This window comes from Anarhichas minor, unplaced genomic scaffold (genome assembly GCF_050575085.1).
Source record: "Anarhichas minor isolate MPS153535 unplaced genomic scaffold, ASM5057508v1 ptg000043l, whole genome shotgun sequence".
NCBI classification, from domain to species: domain Eukaryota; kingdom Metazoa; phylum Chordata; class Actinopteri; order Perciformes; family Anarhichadidae; genus Anarhichas; species Anarhichas minor.
In genome coordinates, this window is record NW_027466489.1 from 379,528 (window position 1) to 402,185 (window position 22,658).

Sequence of the window (22,658 nt, forward strand, 5' to 3'; positions counted from 1 at the left end):
AATCGAACACACCCACTAGATCGTTGCGCGCTGACCGGCACTTCGTTTTTAAATGGTCTAGAGGAGCTCGTTGATTGGTAGAATCTACGGTCATATGTTGATAGTTCAGCTGCTTATGTTTTAATAACAAACATTGTAAATACCGGTATGTCGTTTATTCATGGCTGACTCCTGAACGCCTCAATAGTAAAGTAAAGCCTTTATAATATAGTAAAATATGATAGTTTAAAAACGTGCCACAGTTCTATCGTTTAAACATGCATTTACAGTTTTTGCCAATGTGCACGAAGCCACTTGCTAAATAATACCGACATACAGAAAAAAAAACCTTTATCGACACATTCTGGAGGCGGTGACCATTTTACTCGAAAATGCTTTCATTAGGGTCCGTGTGTGATCAATTTAAATATACAGAATGTTATAGCATATAGTACTGTTATTATTTGTTCACACATCTACAAGATGTTGTACATTGCATTATATTATCCACTGTCTGTTGACATTGGTTGTTAAAGTCATCTAAAGCTGTCTATGTAGTGAGGTCATCTATTTTGAATAATAACTTTATCATATTTGTGTTTGTCAATATTACATTATCAATCACACAATCTTAAACACATTTTTTTAGGAGCAACAGCTGTACCTTCTGCTGATAACAGTAGCCTACCACTTCATCTGGGCTAGGGGAGTGATTTGAATGTCTCTGTTCTCTGTTTCACTTGAGCTTCCCCTTGGTGGATTGTAGACATTAACAGGTAGCCTTCACATGGCAGGTGACTTTCAAACACTTTCAATTCACAGTGTTGTCTGCTGACCACCACCAAGGCCTCTGGTTTGGTGGGGTTCAGCTGGCAGGGTGGGGGCTAGAGCCTTTAGTTGATAGGTGCACAGCACACACAAAGCAACAATGACTATGATCGTGTAAGAGATAACAAAATCACAGTATCTAGTGGCAAAGAGTATAAATGAGATTCACCCCTGCTGTAAACTGTTTTCATAATGAGTATTTCTTCAGTGAATATTATGTGCCGTTATTGGTGAGGTCTGTGGATTAGCCAGAGTAAAATAAATGTTGCAACCTAAAACTAAACCATGGGCCACAACAACCACCATGTACATTTTCATGCACATTTGACGACAAAACTATCTTGGGTGTTTTTTTCAATATGATTGGGACTTGCCTCGTTGGGTACTTGAGAATTGTGAGACCGTGCATGTGCTTTAATAACAATTGTATAAGAAGTGACAGGTTCTTGTAGCCATTTCAGCAAAAAGACGTGGAGCAAGCTGAATGTCAGACGATGATGCTCACTGTATTTTTAGGGTACAATCACGCAAATGGGGACCTGCTTTTTCTCAACAGTGAGCAACTTGTCTCCAGTATTTAATAATCCATCAAACATGTTTAGTGAATTCACCCAATTTATAAAATGACAGAAAAATAGTGAGAAATGTCCATCACCAGATCACAGAGACGCACATTTCATCTTCAAACTGCATTTGTTTAACCACAAGTATAAAATCAAAAAGTATCCAATTAACAATGATGAAAATTTGTCAATTGATTAATCTGATCGTTTTAGTACTCAACTATTTTAATGAGTTAAACGAGCACTGACTTGTGTCAGTATGATTTTCATCTTTTAATCTGACTGAAAGTGATTTTGTGGGTTAAAAGACGCTGAGATGAGGGAGTTTAACATCACATTATCCAGGATGGTATTCAACATCAGCTTGCAAAAAACCATCTTTATTAGAACAGCATGATCCTACTGTTAGTGTGATGGAGGAGAATGAGAGTGGCAGTCCTTTTATCATATACAACGTACACATACCAGTATATGCAAGTGTTTGGAGTAAATCCATGAAAAGATGCATAGCCTGACAACACATTTTTTTCAGTTCATGTGGGCTCACATATGCATTTAGATTATGCATGATTCACCCTTTCCACAGCGACATAGAAACTTTTCTTGTCATCCAAACTGTGCCAGCCAATTGGTCCAATCTCACAATCTGCACAGATGAGATACTTTATTCTCCCCACGTCCTTAGTGAAGCCCACATTCTCAAAAGTGTACATGTCGTCCACAAACCAGTGGGCGGTCAGAGTGTCCCCGTCCACGGAGCCCTCTGTGGTGCTGAGGCCGCTCTTTTTCCGCATGGACGGTAGGAACAGCTGGTGAGTGAAAACATAGCCTCAGATGACATGAAAACATTTCTGAAAATCACATAGGACTTAGTATATTCATGAACAGGTTGCCATGTATTCATATCTTTCATTGTATATAGTTAGACCAAGCTGGATCAAAGAGATATCAAAATCTGACTTCCCCACTCTGGTCCCCAGAAACCACCACTGGCTGGCTGTTGCTTGTCAAGATCTAAATGGCCAAAATATATATCGTGCTTTCAGTGTATAAACCCTGGTGATGTCTCAGATCACAAGGCACCAATCCTCTTCATATTCAAGAATTAGACAGTCCGCCTGCTGATCTTAGACTATGATATTTACTGATGCTATCAAGACCTTTTTATTTGGTTTAGCATTCTCCTAAAGCTATGTATGTATCAGTTTCTGCTTATTGTTTCATTTACTGTTAAAACAAGTTTTCACATAATTTACTAAAATAAAAGTAGCAATACTACAATGTAAAAATACCCCATTATAAGTAAAAGTAATGCATTTATAGTGTTACTTAAATAAAATAATTATTAATAACTAATATTAGCAAAATGTACTTGAAAAATCTCAATGCATTAACATCGCATCAGTTAGTGTTAAACTATAAAATATAATTGTACTTGATTATTAATGCTGATGCATTAATATGCAAGTGATATTTGTCTCCTGTAGTTGCTCGGGGTGAAGTAATTTACTACCTTATATACGGTTGGATAGTTTAATCTATAACAATGCGTAATATTTTAGAAATGTTTCATACGTTTTGAATGTAAAATCTTTGTTTGCAAATTAACTAGTAACTCTATCAAATACATCTAGCGGAGTACAACTGGAATAGTTCTCTATGAACCGTATTGGAACACTTGTAAAGTAGCATCAAATATAAATACTCCAGTTGTGTTCCTAAAATTTGCATTGTACCACTGGTTTTATTAACATGTAAAGCACCGTGAAATGAAATGGTGCCATACACAAACTATTGAATGATTTATATTAACCGAGGACAGACAGATTAAATATTAATATAGCAGAGCACTGACGTGAGCCCATCGCTTTATGTCAGACATCATACCTCCTTCTCTGCAAACACAGCCATCCCCGGGCAGAGCACTTTGGATCCGCAGCGTTGACACACGACCGTTTTGATATTCTTCCCGTCTTCAGAAACCAGGTCGGACCGGTCCGTGCCGTCTTTGGACTGTTGGTTACTGGCCATATTACGGTATCTTCTAACGGCCCAAACCGCACTGAACCAAGCTAACTGGCTTCTGTTAAGTTAGGAGTGCTATGATAACGAAAAGAACGATGGGGCGCACACAGTGAGAGGTCCGGTGTTACAAATATCCGGAACCTTCGTAGTCCGGAAGTCCGTGACAAATAAAATCAACGTTTACATGCTTCATTTATGTCCCAAAAACATAATTATGGCAATCTTCATGCTGAACCACGGTCTGAGATATTTATCTTTAAGGGTAGTTAGTTTAAAAAACTACAATACTCACCAACTGTAAACCCCACCCCTTGCATCTGTGCTAACAATGAATTCAACAGACTAAGTAACAGACATCTACATGAACAGTAAACATCAATACAAATAAAACGCACACTATTGAATAAAGTCAAATAACACGTACCTAAATGTTGAAGAAAAGACAATGCTGAATACGACAATAAAATCGTAAAACAGAGCAAACTAGTTGGTCATGAAGTCTACCAGCCACTAAATGCTCTCGTTCAGAAACACATGGACGTGCTTTGGTTCCGGATAGACTTCTGCTTGTTCTGTTGACTAGAGTGTAACAACGTTTGTAAATAAATATACTGTAGAAAATGACAATTGTATGGTTACATTTAATTGGTCTTTTATGGTCTCCATAATAATTGTGACTACGCTACTCGAAATAGCAACTGAGTTTTGCAAAACATTAAGCATTTCTGACAATAACAGAAGATATTGCCGTTTGTGAAGATGAAATTGAGTTATGCAACGATGGTAGTAATACTCAGATGTTCTACTTGATACTTAGATGTTATACCTTAGTATAAAATACCCCACAAGTAAAGGTCATTAATAATAAAAAAAAATCCCTTAGTAAAACCACACAAGTATTACCAGCAAAGTGTACTTAAAGAGTACAAAAAGTAAAAGTACCTAGTAATGAGAATGGTCCTTGTCAATACATTATTGATTTTTAATTTCTGGTGAATTTTTCTGTAAGCAGAAGCAGCATTTTGATGTAACTCTGTCAACTTAATGAAACTGAGTAAAACGTACAACATCAATATCCCACTATATAGTGAAGTAGAAGTATAAAATAGCATAAAATGTGTGCCCCATGTTCAACAAACTGCAGAAATGATGCAGGGTCACATATGCTACCCTACGATCTAGAAAACCTTTGCGCACTGGTGCCCTTTTAAAAAAAAAAAAAAATCTATTTCGGCCCTGCTCGTCAGACACCACTGGGCCTTGTGTCCTGGCTGGACAGTCACTAGGCGAGGCTGGTTAAACTAGTGATGTATATTTTGTGAGAAGGGATTCGAGGCCTACGCATTTCACACAAGGGTCGTGATGACATCACTGGTGATCACCTCACAAAATAATCTATCAGACAATGTTTTCATTGATTGTAAAAAATGTAAATCAATAGACTACGCAATTAGTTAGTTTAAGAGGTAGTGTAATGCATAATCCAAATATACTTTTTAATTTTCAGAATTCACTGTCGTATAAAGCCCTAATCTACAAAGGACACAGTAATGAAAACATAATTTTTTAATAATATTTTAAATAATAAATATGTTAAATGATTGTGAAGCCTTGAAGGAGAAATGCTTTCTAATTATGTCTGATTTATCGTCCCGATAGTCTGTCGTCTGGCATTTTAATGCAAATTAATTATGGATCAATTTATTTCAGCAAAAGAACAAGTGAGCAAGCATTTTCTAGTGACATTATTACAGCTGTGGTGTCACACCACACATCTTTCTGCCCCAGTTCCTGGTCTCCAGCCAGCAGCTAATCCCAGGAGATTAAGGAAAACAAGGAAGATCCTGTTGTGTCGCCTCGGTTTGTGTGCTCAAAACATGGTAACCGTCTACTAGTAAACACAATTTTGTACGGTGATAAAACACGTGATAAACTGCAGGTTTAATCCTGTTGCCTTCAAAGTTGCTTACTGCCGATGTAATAGGCTTACATTGTAAACGATTGACAATTGGACACCATGTTTGTACATGTGGAAAAAAATTTATTCCAATAATTTTCCAAGATTACCATTAATAAATATTGATGCTTACATTTCAGTGAAATGTATGATTTATCACTTTCTACACAGGACATTACACAAAGTCGAGAATACACATTGTTTTAGTCTTTGTAATAAAGCTCGAATAAGTTGATCTAGAAAAAGGAGTCTTAAACAGCAGTTGATACAACCTATCCATGGAGTTTTACGTTCAATAAGGATTTGATTGTATATATGGCAAGGAAAACAAGAAAAATCAACATCTGGAAATCCATGAAGCTCCTCGACTGTTAAGATAGGCCGTTTTATTTAAAAACATTTCCATTGGCCTAAGGCACAGGAACACTAAAAGTTTATATCAATCATACATAACACATTTTAAATCCCATACAGTGATTTAACGTTTTGAATTTAATAGTATACACTAAGGTGCATTTGATATTTACACCTCTCATTGCATCTGAAATCTAGAACAAAAGAAACATCTCTAGCAGACAAAACCACAATTTGACCTCTCCAGATCTGTACATTGTGCAACGCCCAGAAACTATTACTCTGGAAATGAATCAACGATGTGTTGTCTGACTGAAGCAGTACAGCAGGGGAGCTCTCTTAACTTCTACATTTTCTATGCCATTATGTCATTTGAAAATCATTTGTTTGGGACTTTTGTCAAAACAATGCATCCAAATGCAGAGGAACTTAATTTCAGAATTCAGTTCAAAGAAACTGAGAATATCAGTTTGTTTAAGTATCCAGTCCCTTCATTTTTGATCATTTTGTTAAGAATCCTGATGAGTATTGCACCATGTTTTACCACATCTATCGATCACATTCATAAGATGTATGTGCTATGTTCCTTTCATAAAATTGTATTTCATTTCATTCTAATGTGATTTTAGATTGAATAACTGGGCCTTAAGAGTAGAGTTCATGTTTTATTGCAGAGTGGGCATGGGTGGCTTCGTAGTGGTCCTCCAGGTTTTAACACACAGCCGCACAATCAGCGTCAGCACAGTTAGAAAACATCTGGTGTTTGTGCAGGCTCTCAACCACCTAAATGGTCCTGGACTGCTCTAAACCTCACTCCTGGTGGACAGTACATTCATCCTTTAACCTGCATGGAGACCGGGAGGCAGGATGGGACTGGTTTACAGTATGTGCCCTCTGCTACAGCACAAATAATACTCTCTGTGCCCTTGGTGCAATGGTAACAGACTACAAGGAGGTTGGGGTACTAGTGAGCTTCAAAGAAGTGACCATCAGTTACAGGAATATGCGATTTTGGTTAAAATCCCATTTTGACCTTACTTGAAAATGTAGACTTCAAGTTTAATACGTATTGTAGAAGTAGTGCCTGTTGAAGATTCCCTCCGTAGTTCAATGGCTAGTTAATGCTACTTTATTGGAGCAAAAAAGAGCCGAACAGAAGGACCACCAAAACCCAAACAAGATGTTAGCAAATCAGAAGTACAGAAGGAGCAATAAGTGACTATATTGAATTCCAGCAGCATTTTAAGTGATTGATTGATTGAGTGTGTGTGTGTGGTGTGGTGTGGTGTGTGTGTGGGACTATAAAGAAAAGTATGAGTAAGTCACAGTCAGGCCTCTCAGAGTAGAGTGTCATCTGTGCACCCCCCCTCAAGGCCGTAGCGGAACTCCTGCAGGTTGGAAACCCCGTAGAAATGGACGAATGCTGCTGCCACAACCAGAACATGAAAAATCTGATGAGAGTGGAACTAGAAGCAGAGAAAGAGATGTTTATGTATTAGTTTCATTCATTATCATTTGCCTGTTTGATCAAACAAAAACTAAAAAGAATACATCCATTGTCTACAGCTGTGTCTGAAACTGCTCCTTTGTTTAGCAGAAATATTCACATTTGTTAACACTGCATCGTGTTCATCACACAAAGATGTCTATAAGCTTGGCAGATTTTCTTTTCATTAAGCCAATTGAAGTTTAATATCATCATTAGTCCATTTTGTTATTTTGAGGGGGGGGGGGGGGGGGGGGGGGACTGTTTGCGCTACTAATCATCTGGCTTTCCTAAGTTCTGTTATGTAATGTAACACATCAAATACTAACCCAGATGTCACACTTTCCAGGAAAATAGCGTTCAGGGATCCTGGCTGCATACAGACCAGCCCCAGTGATATACATGGCACCCATCAGGTAGAACCAACCCATCTGGCCGACTGTGGTGGCCTTAACAAAGCCCTCCTCGATGGTGAAGTGCATGGTGGGGACAATGCCGCTTAGCCCAAGACCCATGAACACACCTAAGAGAAGCATGGACCTTTGTTACTTTCATCCACAATACAATTATAACCCCAAATCAAACATTACAGAGGAAACACTGTATCAAAAAAGTGCATATTATCCTCGACTGGTTAGCACCTGCTCGTGTAGGTCTGTGACGAGGTGTAGAGAACCGGTCCCACTGTGCAACTATGATTGCTGCAATGCCGAGGACACATACAATGGTGAGGTAGATAAGTCGAGGCTGAGGAGAACAATAGAAGGAGTAGTAGAGCCAGGGCACGAAGGAGCCCATGATCAGGAGGGCAATGCCCGAGTAGTCAAGCCTGAAGAGAGGGGGTGACAAGGAGACAACAGCTGGGTGTTTGGCCGGAAGATCTGCTTGTTGCAAGAAAGCTGATGTTTTCTCATGTTTCTTAACACACGTTAACAACTATGCTGTGGATTTTTGATTATTGTCATTTTCACAGGAACATCAATACTTAGGGTAATAGCTGGTACATTTCTAATTCTATCCCAATGTAGCATACAGTTTGATAATTCAGCCTAAATTAACCTGATGCCACAGCAGTCTGTAAGCGTGAATGCACTCATCTAGCAGCTTTAACCACAGATCAGTATGAAGCCATTTTGCCCTTAATAATGACTGTGGGTGTTTCCCTCATTAACTGTACTGAACTCTAGTAGTAGCATGAAGAAACATATGCATCCCTGAAATTAAGAACCAGTGTATTCCATAGCAGCGAGTCTAAAATAGTAAAATATGTTGACAGTGACAAACAACGAGGCCAGTATGTGTGAAGCAGTGTTTGACGGTGTGAGGCTTTACTTGGAGAAGGTGCGAGACACTTTCTCTGAGTGGCAGTAGACTGTATGAAAAAGCCAGGAGAAGCTGAGGCAGAGCACAGCTCCCAGGAAGAACATCCCAAACACCACTTTCTCTTGCAGCGGGGCCATAAAATACATGTTGGGCCGCAGCAGGGTTAACGTGCCCAGACAGATGAATAAGATCAGCCCTGAGGGGAGAAAATAGGCCAGTTTTACTGAGAGTTGACAAGAGAAGAGACCAGAGCAGCCCAGAGTTATCCAGTTAAAAGATATGTTAATAAACTAACATGTCTGGTTGTTAACAAGATTATAATCTGCTGCTAAAACTCATGTTTGTTAACATTTTTTGAGATGTTATGTAAGGCATTTTATTCTCACCTAACAGGTGAGTCCAGATGTTTCCTGTCTCAGTGTGAATTCTGAAGATGCTCCCAAAACAGGCCCTGAAGGAGGGCATAGGGGGCCGATGTCCATGCAGAAGGTAGTCGTTGTCCTTCAGCCACTCTGGCAGGACATGGAAAGGGATGACCCTCCAGCGCCCCTCCCAAACCTGAAAAGTAGGAATTGCTTTCACTCATAGACGCATACATTTACAACTAGCATATGGCTGATGATGCAGAGACTAATATTTTTGATTTAAATTACTTTACAGTTAAAATAGTTTAAGCGCAGATAATCTTTATTGAAATTTAAGTCAAACTGATTTTCTGTAGTAGCAGTGAAATCAACACCTTAAATGTTGATTTATTGTAAACTACCTTACGGTTGTCTCCCAGGGGGACTTGTGTGAGTCTTTAACAACACACAACATGCGTCTGACGTGGCATTACTAACCCCCCCCCCCACGTACGACTCACTCACACTACACAGCAGTGTAATCGCTGGTTGTAGCTGTTCACCCAGATCTGCACCTGTATGTCCATGAACCTCACTGCTAAACTACAACAGACCCCCCACACCTGTTATACACTTTTGAGACAAACACGGTGCCGAGTTTCAGCTCATGTTACGTTGGCGATGCAATATTTATGCTCGGTGCCAAATTGTGCGATGTCATAGGATCTTTTATTCTCCAACAAACATTTAATAATCACAATCAACTTTGTTAAACTGACATTTATACCTGTAGTAACTACATCAATAATTGTCATTGTAGAAATCTGTGCTTGTTCTTTCCGTCTCCAGCTGGGAGCAGGTCGGTGAAAACAGATTGGATAACATGTGCTGACCTGTTCACACCAATCTCACACTTCTGACTGGCAGTTTATCACAATAAGATCTGGACTGGTGCCGTCAACTGAACTGGTACTTATACAAAGTTGTGTGTTTAATTAAAGTGAGAAGACATTTTTACCTTGTGTACAAACTCCTCCATCTTCTCCATGGCGTGGTGAGCCTGAAGGGGTAAGGTCAGGACCTCTCCCACCTCATCATCCTCCTCTTCCTCGTCAGCAAGCATTGCGGCTCCCTTTAAAGAGATCCCAAGAGAACACTGAAGCGACTGAGCCATAACAACCTTTTCTCTGGGATTTTTTGTGAAACAGTCCTACCTCTGAAAGGACGCCTTTAGATGCTGCCTGTCGCCCCCCTACCTCCTCCAGCAGCGGCCCCAGCTCCATCAGCTCAACATCTGGGACATTACAGTCCTCAGAGATCCGGCAGTCTGCATCACTTGCAGACCCGTTTCGGCCCGACATAGGGATACTGCCTGATGACCCACTCACAGCCTCTGTATTCTGCTTCAGAAGGTACACTTCAGTTTCCTCCTGAGCAACCAGAATCACAATCAGCTCGACTGGTTAAGTATGTTGACGTGTACAAAAAAACATCAGTCATCAGTAGCGCTCAATAAAGTCTGCACAGCAGAGAACACATTTACAGGAGTGTACAAAAATATACATAGAGCTAAAACAATAAGCTACAAAAAGATGTCAATATAAAAACAGCTGAAATAGGTATTGTATAGATTATAAGTAGATATGCATGTGGCTGATAAATTATTATCCAATAATTGAGAAAATGTAATTTTTAAGATTGTTCCAATAATGGAATTTCGGATCATAATTATCATAATAATGTGAAGCCAGGTTACAACTGCTGCAGACAAGAGATTTCACTTGAAAGGGTTCAGCTGTAAGTAAGCAAAAACCCAGAGTATTTTAAAAAGTATAGTATTTTCTATATGGTGGCAATACGATCCGACTTAACCAATTAGATAATTAACATGTTTAAAAAATATAACCCCAGACACTCAAGTGTCTGGGGTTATATTGATACACATAAAAGTTAACAACAATTAAATATATGTTTTACTGTATGAATAATGAAGGCCTAGCAATCAAATAAATGCTGTGTCGTTTTTATCTTTCATTTTCTACAATTGCAAGATTATTGTTTTTTGGTAATTTATTGGTATCGGCCACAATAAATAGGTCGGTCTTGACAAATCTATATAGCATCAATATACAGAGATGTGCATAGATAGGATACCGTACACGTGCACTACATACAGTCTGCACAGCCTAACATATAACAGTGAACGGATATTATGTACATGTTATACGTGTCTATTACACTGTAGTATATAGTACAGCGAGGTGATTAAGTAAAGCAGGGTCATTGCAGATCAATAATTTCCCTTTTGAGTGATAAACACGTAGTGTTATCTAACTCCTGATTTAATATGGCTGGTGATTAATCTGGGTCTCACGTGAAATCTGGGTTACATCGATCAGACATTCACAACAAGAGAACAAAGGAGCAGCTTTAAATCTATGTCAGCAGACAAAATTATTCGGTCGACAATTACAGCAGTGACAATATCCCAGATATAAGATATAACATTGACATTGGACCCAAGGCTGAAGCCGATAACACAAACGTTTAACCGAGTTTGTGCTAAGCGAAGCCTGCCAGACGGATGTTGATTAGCACCGCGTCAGAAGGAACAGGGAGTACAAAATGTAAACAACCGCAAAATACTGACGACATCCATCGTATTTAGGAAAATTGAGTTCGTAGCATCGGTCTGCATTTCAGGTTGATTAAAAATCGCTGATACATTTTTAAGTTAGCAGGTCACGGATCGCTCGTGAATCGTCTTGCTAACGATACCTTTATGCTAACGTTAGCGCTGAGCTGTCGTCTAACCAGTCGAGCAGGCGACGCTGGTTCGTGGATCAACTTGCTCGAGATTAAGTCTTTACAACGACGCGAACATATATCGTTGTATAGATAAACCTATCATACTGTACCAACATCTGCAATGGCAATTTAAATAGACATAAGTTACCTGACAAGGTAGCTTTAGAACCAGGAAGGTGAATTTTTTTATCAATGCGCGAAACACAATCCTTTCCGGAAGTAGAGAGCTCTTCCGTTAACCCAACCCGAGTATTTATGTTTCAAAATAAAAGCACAAATTCACAAGTAGAAAAACTACATCCTATTGAATGTTTGTATCTCTCTCTCTCTCTCTCTCTCTCTCTCTCTCTCTCTATATATATATATATATATATATATATAGCCCAGCACGAATCGCAAAGCGGTTTTTTTTTTAAATGGTATTTGAAACCATATCAAATATAGTTTATTTAATACATTTCAGAGACAAGAGGTATAATATTTTATACATCAGATGTATTTGAAATGCTGTGGCCAGAAATACTGTACATTAACCTTTCTATACAGTGCCTATCTATCTTGGGGATATAATTCACGATAAATAAAGCAGAAAATGACAAAAACATACGGACCTGGATAAAAGTCTGTGACAGTGAGCCAGCATGCAAATACCAGGACCCTGAACCTGAAGCAGCTAAATGGAATTTAGCCATCATTAATTTTACTCGTTAGACCTGCTTTTCCTATTGTGACATGTCAAAAATGTTTCGTGAAAAAAACATATAGGAGGGATTAAATTAAACACTATGCAAACATTACTCTTTATTTTCTTCCACAGGGTTAACATTTTCACAGATGTATCAACAGCAACATAACGCTTTATTATTAAGTCCATTTAAACTAATTTAATGGATAAATAAAAAAAGACAATAAAAAAGAGGCACACAAGGTAACATGATTGTGGTCTGTTTTTGTATATACATACACACAACTAGACAGTCTTTACTGCTGCTGTTTTTTGCAAACTCAGGTCCATGTCTTCTTTTATTTCAAGTCTGACTTTCCATGGGTCCAATGGTAAACATCACAATAAATAAACGCATAAATAGATCAATGAGAGACCAGTCAGTGTGTAGCTGTTGTTGAATTTGCAGTAATTTGCTCTCATTCTCATATGATCTATCATAAAAAGCTTGTTTGATTGGGGACTTGATTGTGAATCACATATTGGCAGTGTTTAAAATACAGTTCACCTCATAGTTGAAATTTTATTGGTTCTAACAACAAGAATGGTGTCTAGTCACAAACACTGATAAAGATTCTGTTAAAGCTCAGGATATATACATCTCAAGTGAACACATCAATAGCTGCCAAGCATCAAGACTCTGCTTTTGTTAAATTTGCTACTTTATAACTCATGTGAGTAAATGAATATCTAGTTTCAACTAGTTGATTAAGTCCATTAGTAATTCAAGTTAACTGGCAGAGCCGCAGACATACAAAGGTATAAAAACAAGACAAAATAGCCTCCAAAATTACATGAGGACAAAAGTGGGATCTTAAATTCAAGCAGCTCAAGTTCATCAACATGGTGACACAATCATGGCACCATTATACACAAAATGTAGTTAAAAAGGATATGCTACTCATTTACATTATCTCACAATGAATATATGTCCTTAATACAGCTGGTGAAAAGGAGCACTGTATTCTCCATCTACCAAACTGCAACAAGTAAAGGTCTCTGTCTTGAGCACATCCTCACAGACGTATGCATTAATGGCAGTGTGTTTGGCTACAGATAGCCACATATAATGCAGTACTATGTATGTTGTATTATTAAGTACCTAAATCTGTTTTGTTGACAGCTTTACATGTGGCTATTTTCAAATAAATAATCATAATTCATCGGAGATTAACTTCAACAATGACCTAAATGTAAGTAACATGTGAAAAGTTACTTTAAAAACATTCACAATCTGACTACAATGTGCAATTTTGTGGAACATTTCTGGTTTAGAACTACTGCCAATTTGCTGTTAATTGTCATTTCATTTATAATTGCTTTTTATATCATAATAACCCTGTAATGAATGACACAGAAACTGCTGATGATTTGTTTTTTGAGAAACTGAATGTTCAATTTTGAGCTGGCAGCAGATTTACAGTCGCAGGTTAAAACAGCTCTCACTCACATCACCAACAAGCACTCAGTTCAATGCTTAATTTCTAACCGTTAGTACAAAACAACATACAGACGGTCGACAAAAACAACAAGTACACTTTACAGTTGTGCTTGAAATCCAATACAACTGCTCTGCTTTGACGGTCAGAGAGATGTACAACTTTACAGTAACATTGGTGGCCGTAGTTATTGTTGTACTAAATTGCATTATATTGAAAGACGTCCCAGTTTTTTAAATTCTCCTTTTATACGCCCAAATACAGGTAAACACGAGTCATGTTTGTGGGGATCAACAGTTATTTCGACTTCAACAACTTCACTTTGGTTGATTGGCAATGAATACAGTTGTAGCTTCTGAGTTCACAATGTTCAGTTTGCGGTCTTGGTGGCCGTGAGTTACACTTGACTTACAAAGTGAGAGCCATCATCTACAACCCAGTGGCCTTGAGTGTCATCTGCAGCTCTTTGAAGAGCCTTTCTTTGGATGACCTGAACGTCAGCAAAAGAAAAAAGAAACAACACTTTAGTAGGATGCAAATATAGCTGCAGCTTATACGTAAAATACAGACTGATGTTTTGGTGTATAGTTTTATATATACTGTCTTCTGTAGCATCAGGAGTGTGTCATCCATATTCTTCTGTGACTTCTAACTGTTAAAGACTTCAGGTCTAAATTCTACATGACTGTCACTTAAAGCAAGTGGATAACAACAACCAACACAACTTTTCACTTACGCTGGTATATTTAGCTGTTTGCCATTATTGTATCATCATATTTGGTTGTTGTAATAAACAAATCAAGAAACCCAAAATAGCAGGCTTCTGCTCAAAGGAGCCAATTTCCAAAAATAGTAACAAATACAAAATGTATTTCATTTTCCAGCCGCTTTGGCACGTAAAAAGCTGTGATTTCCAATTATTATTCATTCATTAAAAAGTCAGACACATTGTGGAAATGTGATGAGAAGAGCCCTTAACTACTATTGAAATAAGACAGTGACTAACTTAACGCCACTAGTTGCAGTAATTTGGGCTGACAAACTGTAATACATGTATCAAATAACTTTTGTCTGCTTACCTGTTCATGGTAATTGTGATTTTGGTGGAAGGTCGCCTCCCGAGTGGATCCGTTTTTAATTCTCACTGCTCCCTGTCTGTCAAGAGAGCGAGACCGAGGGGATTTGAGCTGACTGCGCAGGTGCCATGACATAAGCTGTTCATTCACTACTTGTTGAGGGAGGCCATTGGGGCGGTAGTGTGGATGGTCCCATTGAGCCGGGGCGGGGGAGAGTCGGACCTCAGGGAGTAAAGGCATCTGTGCTCTCCGGTGGGGCACAGCGGCCTCTTTATAGTAATACTCATATCTGTTGGAAGGACAGGGAGCCGGCTGGGCGTAATAGCTCCCTGCCAAGTCCAGATCGTGTTGATAGACCATTTCCTGATTGTAATAGGCTTTGGGAAAACCGGTGCTGGACTGGTGCCTGGGATTATGGTAAAAGACGGGGCGTGCGAAGGCTTGAGGTCCATAGCTGCCAACTGGGCCAGAATGCGGATGTGCAGACTGATATTGCTTGGGCGAATCACAGGGCATCTCCTTACACGGTGAGCTGTTGTAAGATGTAAACGAGTGTTCAGAGTTGCTATCCTCAGAGTTAACGTGGTTTCCGTAGTTCACCGTGGGAGGGAGAGTCTCTGGTAAAGTTATTGAATATTCTGTCAGTCGCCTCCGTGGACCTCTGGTGCGACCGCGGTCCTTTTCAAATGAAGATTCAGGGTTGGATATTCTGTGTAGACATCAAGTGCATTAGTATGGCCACTTAGCAAACACATGAACCTTTAAAAATATGTACATCTCACAGTCAAAAAAATAAAAAAAATAAGTGGAGGTCAAAAATATCACTGCAGTTTAAAGTTAATCCCAGGTTCACTATAGTTGTGCTGCGGACATACAGTACTGTGGATGTATTTGAGGTGCGGCTACCTGAGGGAGAGTTGTCTGTGCACTCGCATCTCTGGTGTGGAAGGCGTGCTGTTCGACTGAGTGTGGCTCAGCTTCAGGTGGGAAGCAAAGCAAGCCTCCAACGGTGGCAGCAATTCACTTTTGGCTGGACTGCTGAACGCACAAAATGGCAGCACAAGAAATACGTTAAATTTTGTTTCTCAGTTTGTGTTTTCATGCATCAAAACATCTTTAAATACTTAGGAAAATACCCAGGCAACAGCGGAAATACCAATGAATAAAAATGTGAAGCCAACTCAGTTAATAAAGCGGATTATAAAAGGGTTGTAACATTTTCCATAAATTGCTATATTGCCTCTGACATCCTGTGGCATTAATCCATTACACTGACAAAGCCTGAATTATACCTCTGCGTCAAAGTGTCATAATCAATCAGAAGGATTCATTGTTCTGTATTCTTGCCATTGGCTGTTGTAGCGCCAGAGCAAAAGCAGATGGCAGTGTTGAACATTCATAAACATCACTGACATCTTTGCAATACAATGCAAGAATAAGAGCGTATGCACTAGAAACGGCTTTGCTAGATGAGCTTTTGCCCAGAATCATTGAAAAGATTGAAACTAAAATTCTTGAAAGGGTGCACAATGTTTTGTCAAAGGCAGAATTGCAGCATTAATTATTTACTTTTTTTACTAATTGTTTTTTCCCCAGCATTTGCAAAGAATCCAACCAGGACCATTTCACTCTCAATCTTGCTTATGTTACTAGTAGAAACAAAATCTGAAATTCACGCAGCTTACTACAATCCAGTTAAACCCCCCCCATACTAAAAAGTTGATGAACAGGAAAGGAGTCATGATGGATGGTCGGTGTTACCTCGTCTTGCTGGAGGAGCGTGACTTCCTGCTCTTCTGGTAAGGTTGGTCCAGACTAGTCTCTGACCACGGGGAGTGCTGGATGGGAGGAAGGTCACATACAGGGCTCGAGTTTAGACTCAGCATAGAGTCAAGATTAGGACGGGGAGACTGGCTTGGGGTCACCGGCAGGGACTGTGGAGCCACAGATGGAGACCTGTAGGGGCCGTCTATGAAGGACTGTGAGGACACAGGAGGCTGGGGAGGATCGGCCTCTGCTGGGTCGGGGAGTCCAGAAGACAGCTGTGATGACTGACTTGTCACCTCTAGTGGAAAAAAATAAATAGAAATGATGTAATGTAGGATACCTGCAGAAATTTACTCTTGATAAATGTTAATATCCTCCAAATATGTTAACATATTCTTTGAGGAAGCATCTTCTATTTGGAGAAAACACATGAGCACTAAAAGTATTCAAACTACAGAAAGTTGGTCTTGTTCCAATTCTCACCAACACTAGATTTTAGGCTAAATCTTACCTTCATCTTGCACTACAGAATCAGACAGAGAGCTGTCATCGGATGTACCCAGATCTGAAAATCAGAAAAAGACACTTCGGTTGACATGTGAAGTATCAGACGATACATTTCGGTTTAATTAATGATTAAGTTATGAAGTGACAATCAAATAACTCCTTGCACAGGTGATTACAGATGGGATTTAATGGCTAACTATCTTCTAGTCTGGCCAGGCGCCTCTCACCGTGTTGTGCAATATTGAAAGCAGGGAGTGGTGATGACTGACCGCGCTCCAGTCGGAGCTGAAAAGCCGTCTCCTGCAGCCGTTTGAGTTTCTTCTCCTCCCTCTTGCACTGCTGTAAACGGCTCTTTTTAACAGCCTTACTCGGGTGATCCTCCTCGCAGAGCTTGCGCGCTGCCTCGTATATCTTCATCTGAAGCGCCAACTCAGCATCCACTAAACTCAGTTTTGACTCCTATAAAATGGCGCCGTGACAAGAGCGAGAAATCAGTGTGACTCTTGAAACATTGTATGTCCTTGAGGTTAACGTTATTGTTTATAAATGCTGTTTTTTTTTTTTACCTCTGCTCCTCGAGGGAAGCTTTGCTCGTCCAGTTTAAACGTAGCTCCAATACGTCTGCGAATCTGCGGAGGCTTCTCTCCCGGCAGCAGAGGGTAATCATCTGAGAGCTGGCCTGTCAACTCCTAAACCACACAGACAATATCAGAAAGTCAAATGTCAGCAAAGCAACATTTAAACGTGACTAAAAGTTGTTGTTTTTCTTAGGACAGATGTAGTTAATCATGATTGGTAATCAAAATAGAGACATTTTTTTCAAACACTAATAAATCATTTCAGTTCAGTTGTACACACACACACACACACACACACACACACACACACACACACACACACACACACACACACACACACACACACACACACACACACACACACACACACACACACACACACACACACACACACACACACACACACACACACACACACACACACACACACACACACACACACACACACACCTCTTGAGAATTTATGTAACCATGTCCGATCCGATGATGTAGTATCTCATTCTGCTCTTTACATGTTGAGGCATATAGGTTCAAGGAATCTGTTGCACAATTCTGCACTTCCAGAGATTCCCTTTCACAACACATTCTTTCTCACTGTGTCGGGTATCCGTGTCCAAACCAACTGCAGAGCACGACGGCACACGGTTACCGGTCTAAGACTCATAACAACTGTTAGTTTGAGTCACTCCTAACCAGCCACCTGTGCAGACAGACAAACACGTAAGCACGGGCCAATAAGCTTACTTGTTCTTTTGTCACTAAGAGAAGGGAGAGGCATCACATCTCCCATTAGTTCACCTGAGCGTGTCGCGACAGGAGTGCCCGGCCCCAGTGTCAACAGAAAAGAATGATCAGTCCTGGGATTTTACACCGGAGCACCGACGCATGGCAGGAAAACACCCGGAAGAATATGTGCCCAGTTTCGAAATGATTCAGTGCGACTGTTTTAAGTCTTTCGTCCATTTGGTAATTCCCGGTGCAGAGAGCGAAGGAGAGGCAGATAATATTGTAAATGAAGGGATGACATGACAAAAGTCTCATGCTGGATTCATATCCACTCTGTCATGGGAACATTGAAATTACTTTGGCCAACTGAACCACCAGGATACCTCTTCAAAGGCTTTGATACATTAAAAAATAAAAAATCTCATTGCAGCCACATTGTGTGGTTTAACTTCACAACACAATATGTCTGAAAGGAAAGCGATGATGTTTGTATTCTCTAACGTCACTACGGACAGGAGGAAAGGTTTAAAGAGTGTTTGTTTCCCCTCAGTGGACTGAGACTGGAGATAACCACTGTGACATTAAGGACACTTTGAAGCTAATGCAGAAGAAAATGAAAAATTCATAAATTTGTTGTGTTTTTGAACCACTGAAACTCAAACCCCACAAAGACCTCAAAGCCCAAGTGAAGAAACAAAACGTTCTGACTCCCGAACAACATTTTCTAATTCCCCCACATCAGTGTGGACAAGGCTGAACACAGGTCACTTTGTTAACGCGCAGTAAAATGCGTCAACATCCTGCACTCAACTACTCCACCTATTTAATCTTTTATAAAAGCCGCTGAATCAAGCGCACGTTGTAACATCTGGCCTCATTAAGTAACAAATATTTTGACTTTTGTCTTTAGTAATGTACTACTACTAAAAACCTTTAAGATTTGAATGAGCTTAAATCCTCATGATTATGTGGCTCTTTAGTTCTGTGACACGTTTTCACTGTAATTCTATAATGCAGTTGTTGTTTCAAACTGTTGGCCTGTCGACGTGTAGATTCATTTTACTTACAGCTTCTCGTATGCAGAGTTTCTTCAACTCCAGGAGGCAGAGCTCCAGTCGGTCTTGGAGAGCCTGGTGTTTGAGCTTCATGGCCCGCGTGTGCGTGGTCACATCCTTCATATGCGTCATTGGGCTGTCTGAGCCTGCGTAACGCAACAAGAAAGAAGCATACAGACTGTTACACCTTATTTATTAAAGTACTCAACACGCGAGACCTTAAGCAAGAGGAAATCAAAGTTAGAAATGAATAAGTAAAGACCAAACTTAAAAAGGAGTGGAACATTTCATTCAAAGAAATTCAAAGAGAAATACAGAATAATTTGAAAATTTAACTTTTTAATGATCATTTTGGAGACTGTTGGTTCTGGTGCGATTGAATTGCATTGTATTACACTGAAAGGTGTTTTATTATTAATTGGCAACTCGGTGAACATAAGTGCATAGTGTGTGTGTGTGTGTGTGTGTGTGAGTGATGTATTTTTAACCACGATGAAAACAAAGTAAATCACATGTGTTTGAGCAACAAAATAATTAGTCATCAAGCTCCCTACTATTTCATGTTCTTCATGATGGTTGATGGTGATCGTTATATTTTTATTTATATATTGTTTACTTTGCCTAGTTAGTATCCTGGCATGCTCATATTATGGTGCCCTTACCATTATATGCTGCTTCAGAATAACTCAAGGCCACCAAGGACAACACAATGGCTACATTCAACACAACGTACCTTTTGTTTTTATTGTTGTTTTCTTTAGTGGCATGCAGAATAACTGGTGGTATAAACAATGTGCAAGTGTCCGACTGGTGCTGTCTGCAGCCTTGGTGACTAATGACATTAAGATTAGTCTCAGTGGCTGTGGGCGTGGCGTCAGGCAAACTGCATTGAGCTCCACATACCTTCAGAGATTATTAACAGAATCCCTGCAGGTACTGACGAACATCCGAGGTGCGACAGGAAAGAAGTGTGACAGCACCACAATAGGGCGAAGAATTCCTCTTCCTAGAGGGACAATCCCCCGATTCTTTGTCGACCGACACCTCTTCATTGTATCGGGCAGACATCGCGTGTGTCAATCAAGAATGTCAGAAGGGCCAGAATTAAAAACTGCTGGGCGTAGCAGCAACAAGACTACCAAAGTTTTTTGTTGATCCTAAATACACAATGTTACAGTTCAATGCCAAATCGGTGGATTGCTCTTTTAATCTGGATTAATTACGACGTATCCTACATGTGTCGAGTACAGCGACAAATCTGGCAGCAAATCACAAAGGACCACATGCATTTTAGTCCCTGACAGAGTTCCCAAGTGATAACTTGCTTTTGTTAAGTAGATGACTTGCTCTTGTTTTCAACTGGCTGGAATTACTACGTAAAACAATCGGTTTGGTCTGTGCTGAAGTGGGGAGTTGATTTCAGAGTGTAGATCCTGTTATTGAGATCTCTGTGGCCAAGAGAATTACAGCAGTAGCTGGTAACTCAATGTAATCTGCAACGAGTGTGTTATTCTCTGAAAGGAAGTCATCATGCTAAATATTGGTGTGAAGCAGAAGCGATTCAATAATGATCTTGAAACAAAAGAGGTGAACAACATTGGTTTGTGCTTCCAGCAAGCGTCTACAGGCTGAAAGAACTTGATGCTTTGCTTTTTAAATAATGAGTAATGTAACCCAAGGGTGCAGGTCTCACACAATGTTTTCAGTATTAATTATTGTCTGAAAAGTCAGAGAACTTAAATCCTCTTTCACTAATTGACACAACTCAATAAAGCTGCCCAGGGTCCCTCAGATACACATCTGCCAACCAGCCAAAGACAATCTGCAGTCCACAGTTTGTTTCTACTAATTTCAGGTCTCATGATGTTGTTGATGTAGATTTTTAGGAATCAAGCACATGTGTACTTCTGCAAGCTGTTATATCCTGAGACTACATTAACAGAGGAACAGGCTTGATGATCAAGTTGAATTGTTATGTTGCATTAACGTGTACTACCTGTAGATACTTTAGAGCCTGGAAAAAAACCTGCATGTATGTGCGTTCCTCGGTTTTTAAATATTTTTTAAAAAGTGAGACATACAAGTGTTTTACCTGAATGAAGGATGATGCCGCTGTCAGTGTCACTGATCTCTCCGTTGCCCTCCATGTCAGGGAATCGACCTGTTGCTATTCTTTAGTGGATGACGTCGACGCTCACCATTTCCTGTAATGTATTATTTCAGCTTTAAACATCAATCCCAATTATCTACATCAGCCTTGATGATCACAAAAGTCAGGGATTCTTTGTGGCAAGGTCTTAAACATGTCCACACTTCTGAACGAGACAAGACAAGAGATAACTTCTATCATGAAAAACATTTAGTGACGACAGTATTGTCTTTTCCAAAGCAGAACAGATTCAAAGTGTAACAATGTAGCCCAGAAAGAGGCCGTGTTTAAGCCTGCAGTGTCTGGGAGTCCACGAATATAAGATAGGATTAAAAAAACAACTCCAGACTAACTTTTCCACTTGCTGCCCACTTTCTCAGTTGGTCTCACGGGTACATGATTTGGTTGCACCCTCTTTTTGCTCAACATGGTATTGATCAATGACCTTGCATGTTGTCTTAATTTGCATACCCAGCCTGCACTTTCATCATCAGTGAGTCAAACATTTTGTTCTTCTCCTCTCTCCTTAGCTTTTATAGCTAATCAGCTAGAGCCCTTCCTTCTTTGAAACACGGTAACAGCTAAATGGATTGTTTGGTTAAGTTGTTTAATCGTGTGACCAGGTGAGTGAGTGACTCAGGTGTGACTTGCCTTCTTGACCATACAGTCAGGTACAGTCATAGTCTCCCACAGCATGAGTAGTGCACATGAACGTTGCCAAGTCTAGGGTGTGTGACTGTTTGTTAGCCTCTGATGTCATATGATCGCCATTATCTCATTCCTTCAGATAAAAGGTTCAGGACGCATGAGCCGTATATGAGCGGCTGGTGTCAAATAATAACTGTGAAACTCGTTGGTTCAATTATTAACCGAGAGGTTACAGGAATGTGCCGCTGGTTGCATACCAACACCCACCCGGGGTAGGACGCTTCCCAGCAGTCCCTGTTTTTAGGAACAGCTAGATGAGGTG

The 22,658-nt window shown here is 39.8% G+C and overlaps 3 protein-coding genes across 5 annotated transcripts; all 3 read right to left on the reverse strand.

Annotated features, from left to right (window-relative positions):
* Nucleotides 1-1,206: 1,206 nt before the first annotated feature.
* rabif (RAB interacting factor) lies at nucleotides 1,207-3,841 on the reverse strand. Its single transcript, XM_076111202.1, has 3 exons — nucleotides 3,820-3,841; nucleotides 3,258-3,470; nucleotides 1,207-2,179 (listed from the first exon to the last, which is right to left on the reverse strand). Exons 2-3 carry the CDS (start codon nucleotides 3,399-3,401, stop codon nucleotides 1,931-1,933), a joined length of 393 nt encoding a protein of 130 aa, XP_075967317.1. The 5' UTR covers nucleotides 3,402-3,470; nucleotides 3,820-3,841; the 3' UTR covers nucleotides 1,207-1,930.
* A 1,574-nt stretch (nucleotides 3,842-5,415) lies between these two features.
* Nucleotides 5,416-11,917, reverse strand: adipor1a (adiponectin receptor 1a). 3 transcript variants are annotated; one of them, XM_076111199.1, is made up of 8 exons: nucleotides 11,816-11,917; nucleotides 10,074-10,259; nucleotides 9,878-9,991; nucleotides 8,902-9,073; nucleotides 8,525-8,711; nucleotides 7,834-8,021; nucleotides 7,522-7,715; nucleotides 5,416-7,172 (listed from the first exon to the last, which is right to left on the reverse strand). In XM_076111199.1, exons 2-8 carry the CDS (start codon nucleotides 10,218-10,220, stop codon nucleotides 7,044-7,046), a joined length of 1,131 nt encoding a protein of 376 aa, XP_075967314.1. In that variant the 5' UTR covers nucleotides 10,221-10,259; nucleotides 11,816-11,917; the 3' UTR covers nucleotides 5,416-7,043. The 3 variants fall into 3 exon arrangements, with proteins under 3 accessions (XP_075967314.1, XP_075967315.1, XP_075967313.1); XM_076111200.1 differs by having other exon boundaries at nucleotides 10,116-10,289; nucleotides 11,816-11,896; XM_076111198.1 differs by having other exon boundaries at nucleotides 10,074-10,289; nucleotides 11,816-11,896.
* Nucleotides 11,918-14,227: 2,310 nt separating this feature from the next.
* inavab (innate immunity activator b) lies at nucleotides 14,228-21,686 on the reverse strand. The gene is made up of 9 exons (XM_076111039.1): nucleotides 21,632-21,686; nucleotides 19,552-19,685; nucleotides 17,747-17,869; nucleotides 17,408-17,639; nucleotides 17,185-17,238; nucleotides 16,668-16,971; nucleotides 15,813-15,944; nucleotides 14,910-15,615; nucleotides 14,228-14,320 (listed from the first exon to the last, which is right to left on the reverse strand). The coding sequence occupies exons 1-9, from the start codon at nucleotides 21,684-21,686 to the stop codon at nucleotides 14,228-14,230; spliced, it is 1,833 nt and encodes a 610-aa protein (XP_075967154.1).
* Between the last annotated feature and the right edge of the window lie 972 nt (nucleotides 21,687-22,658).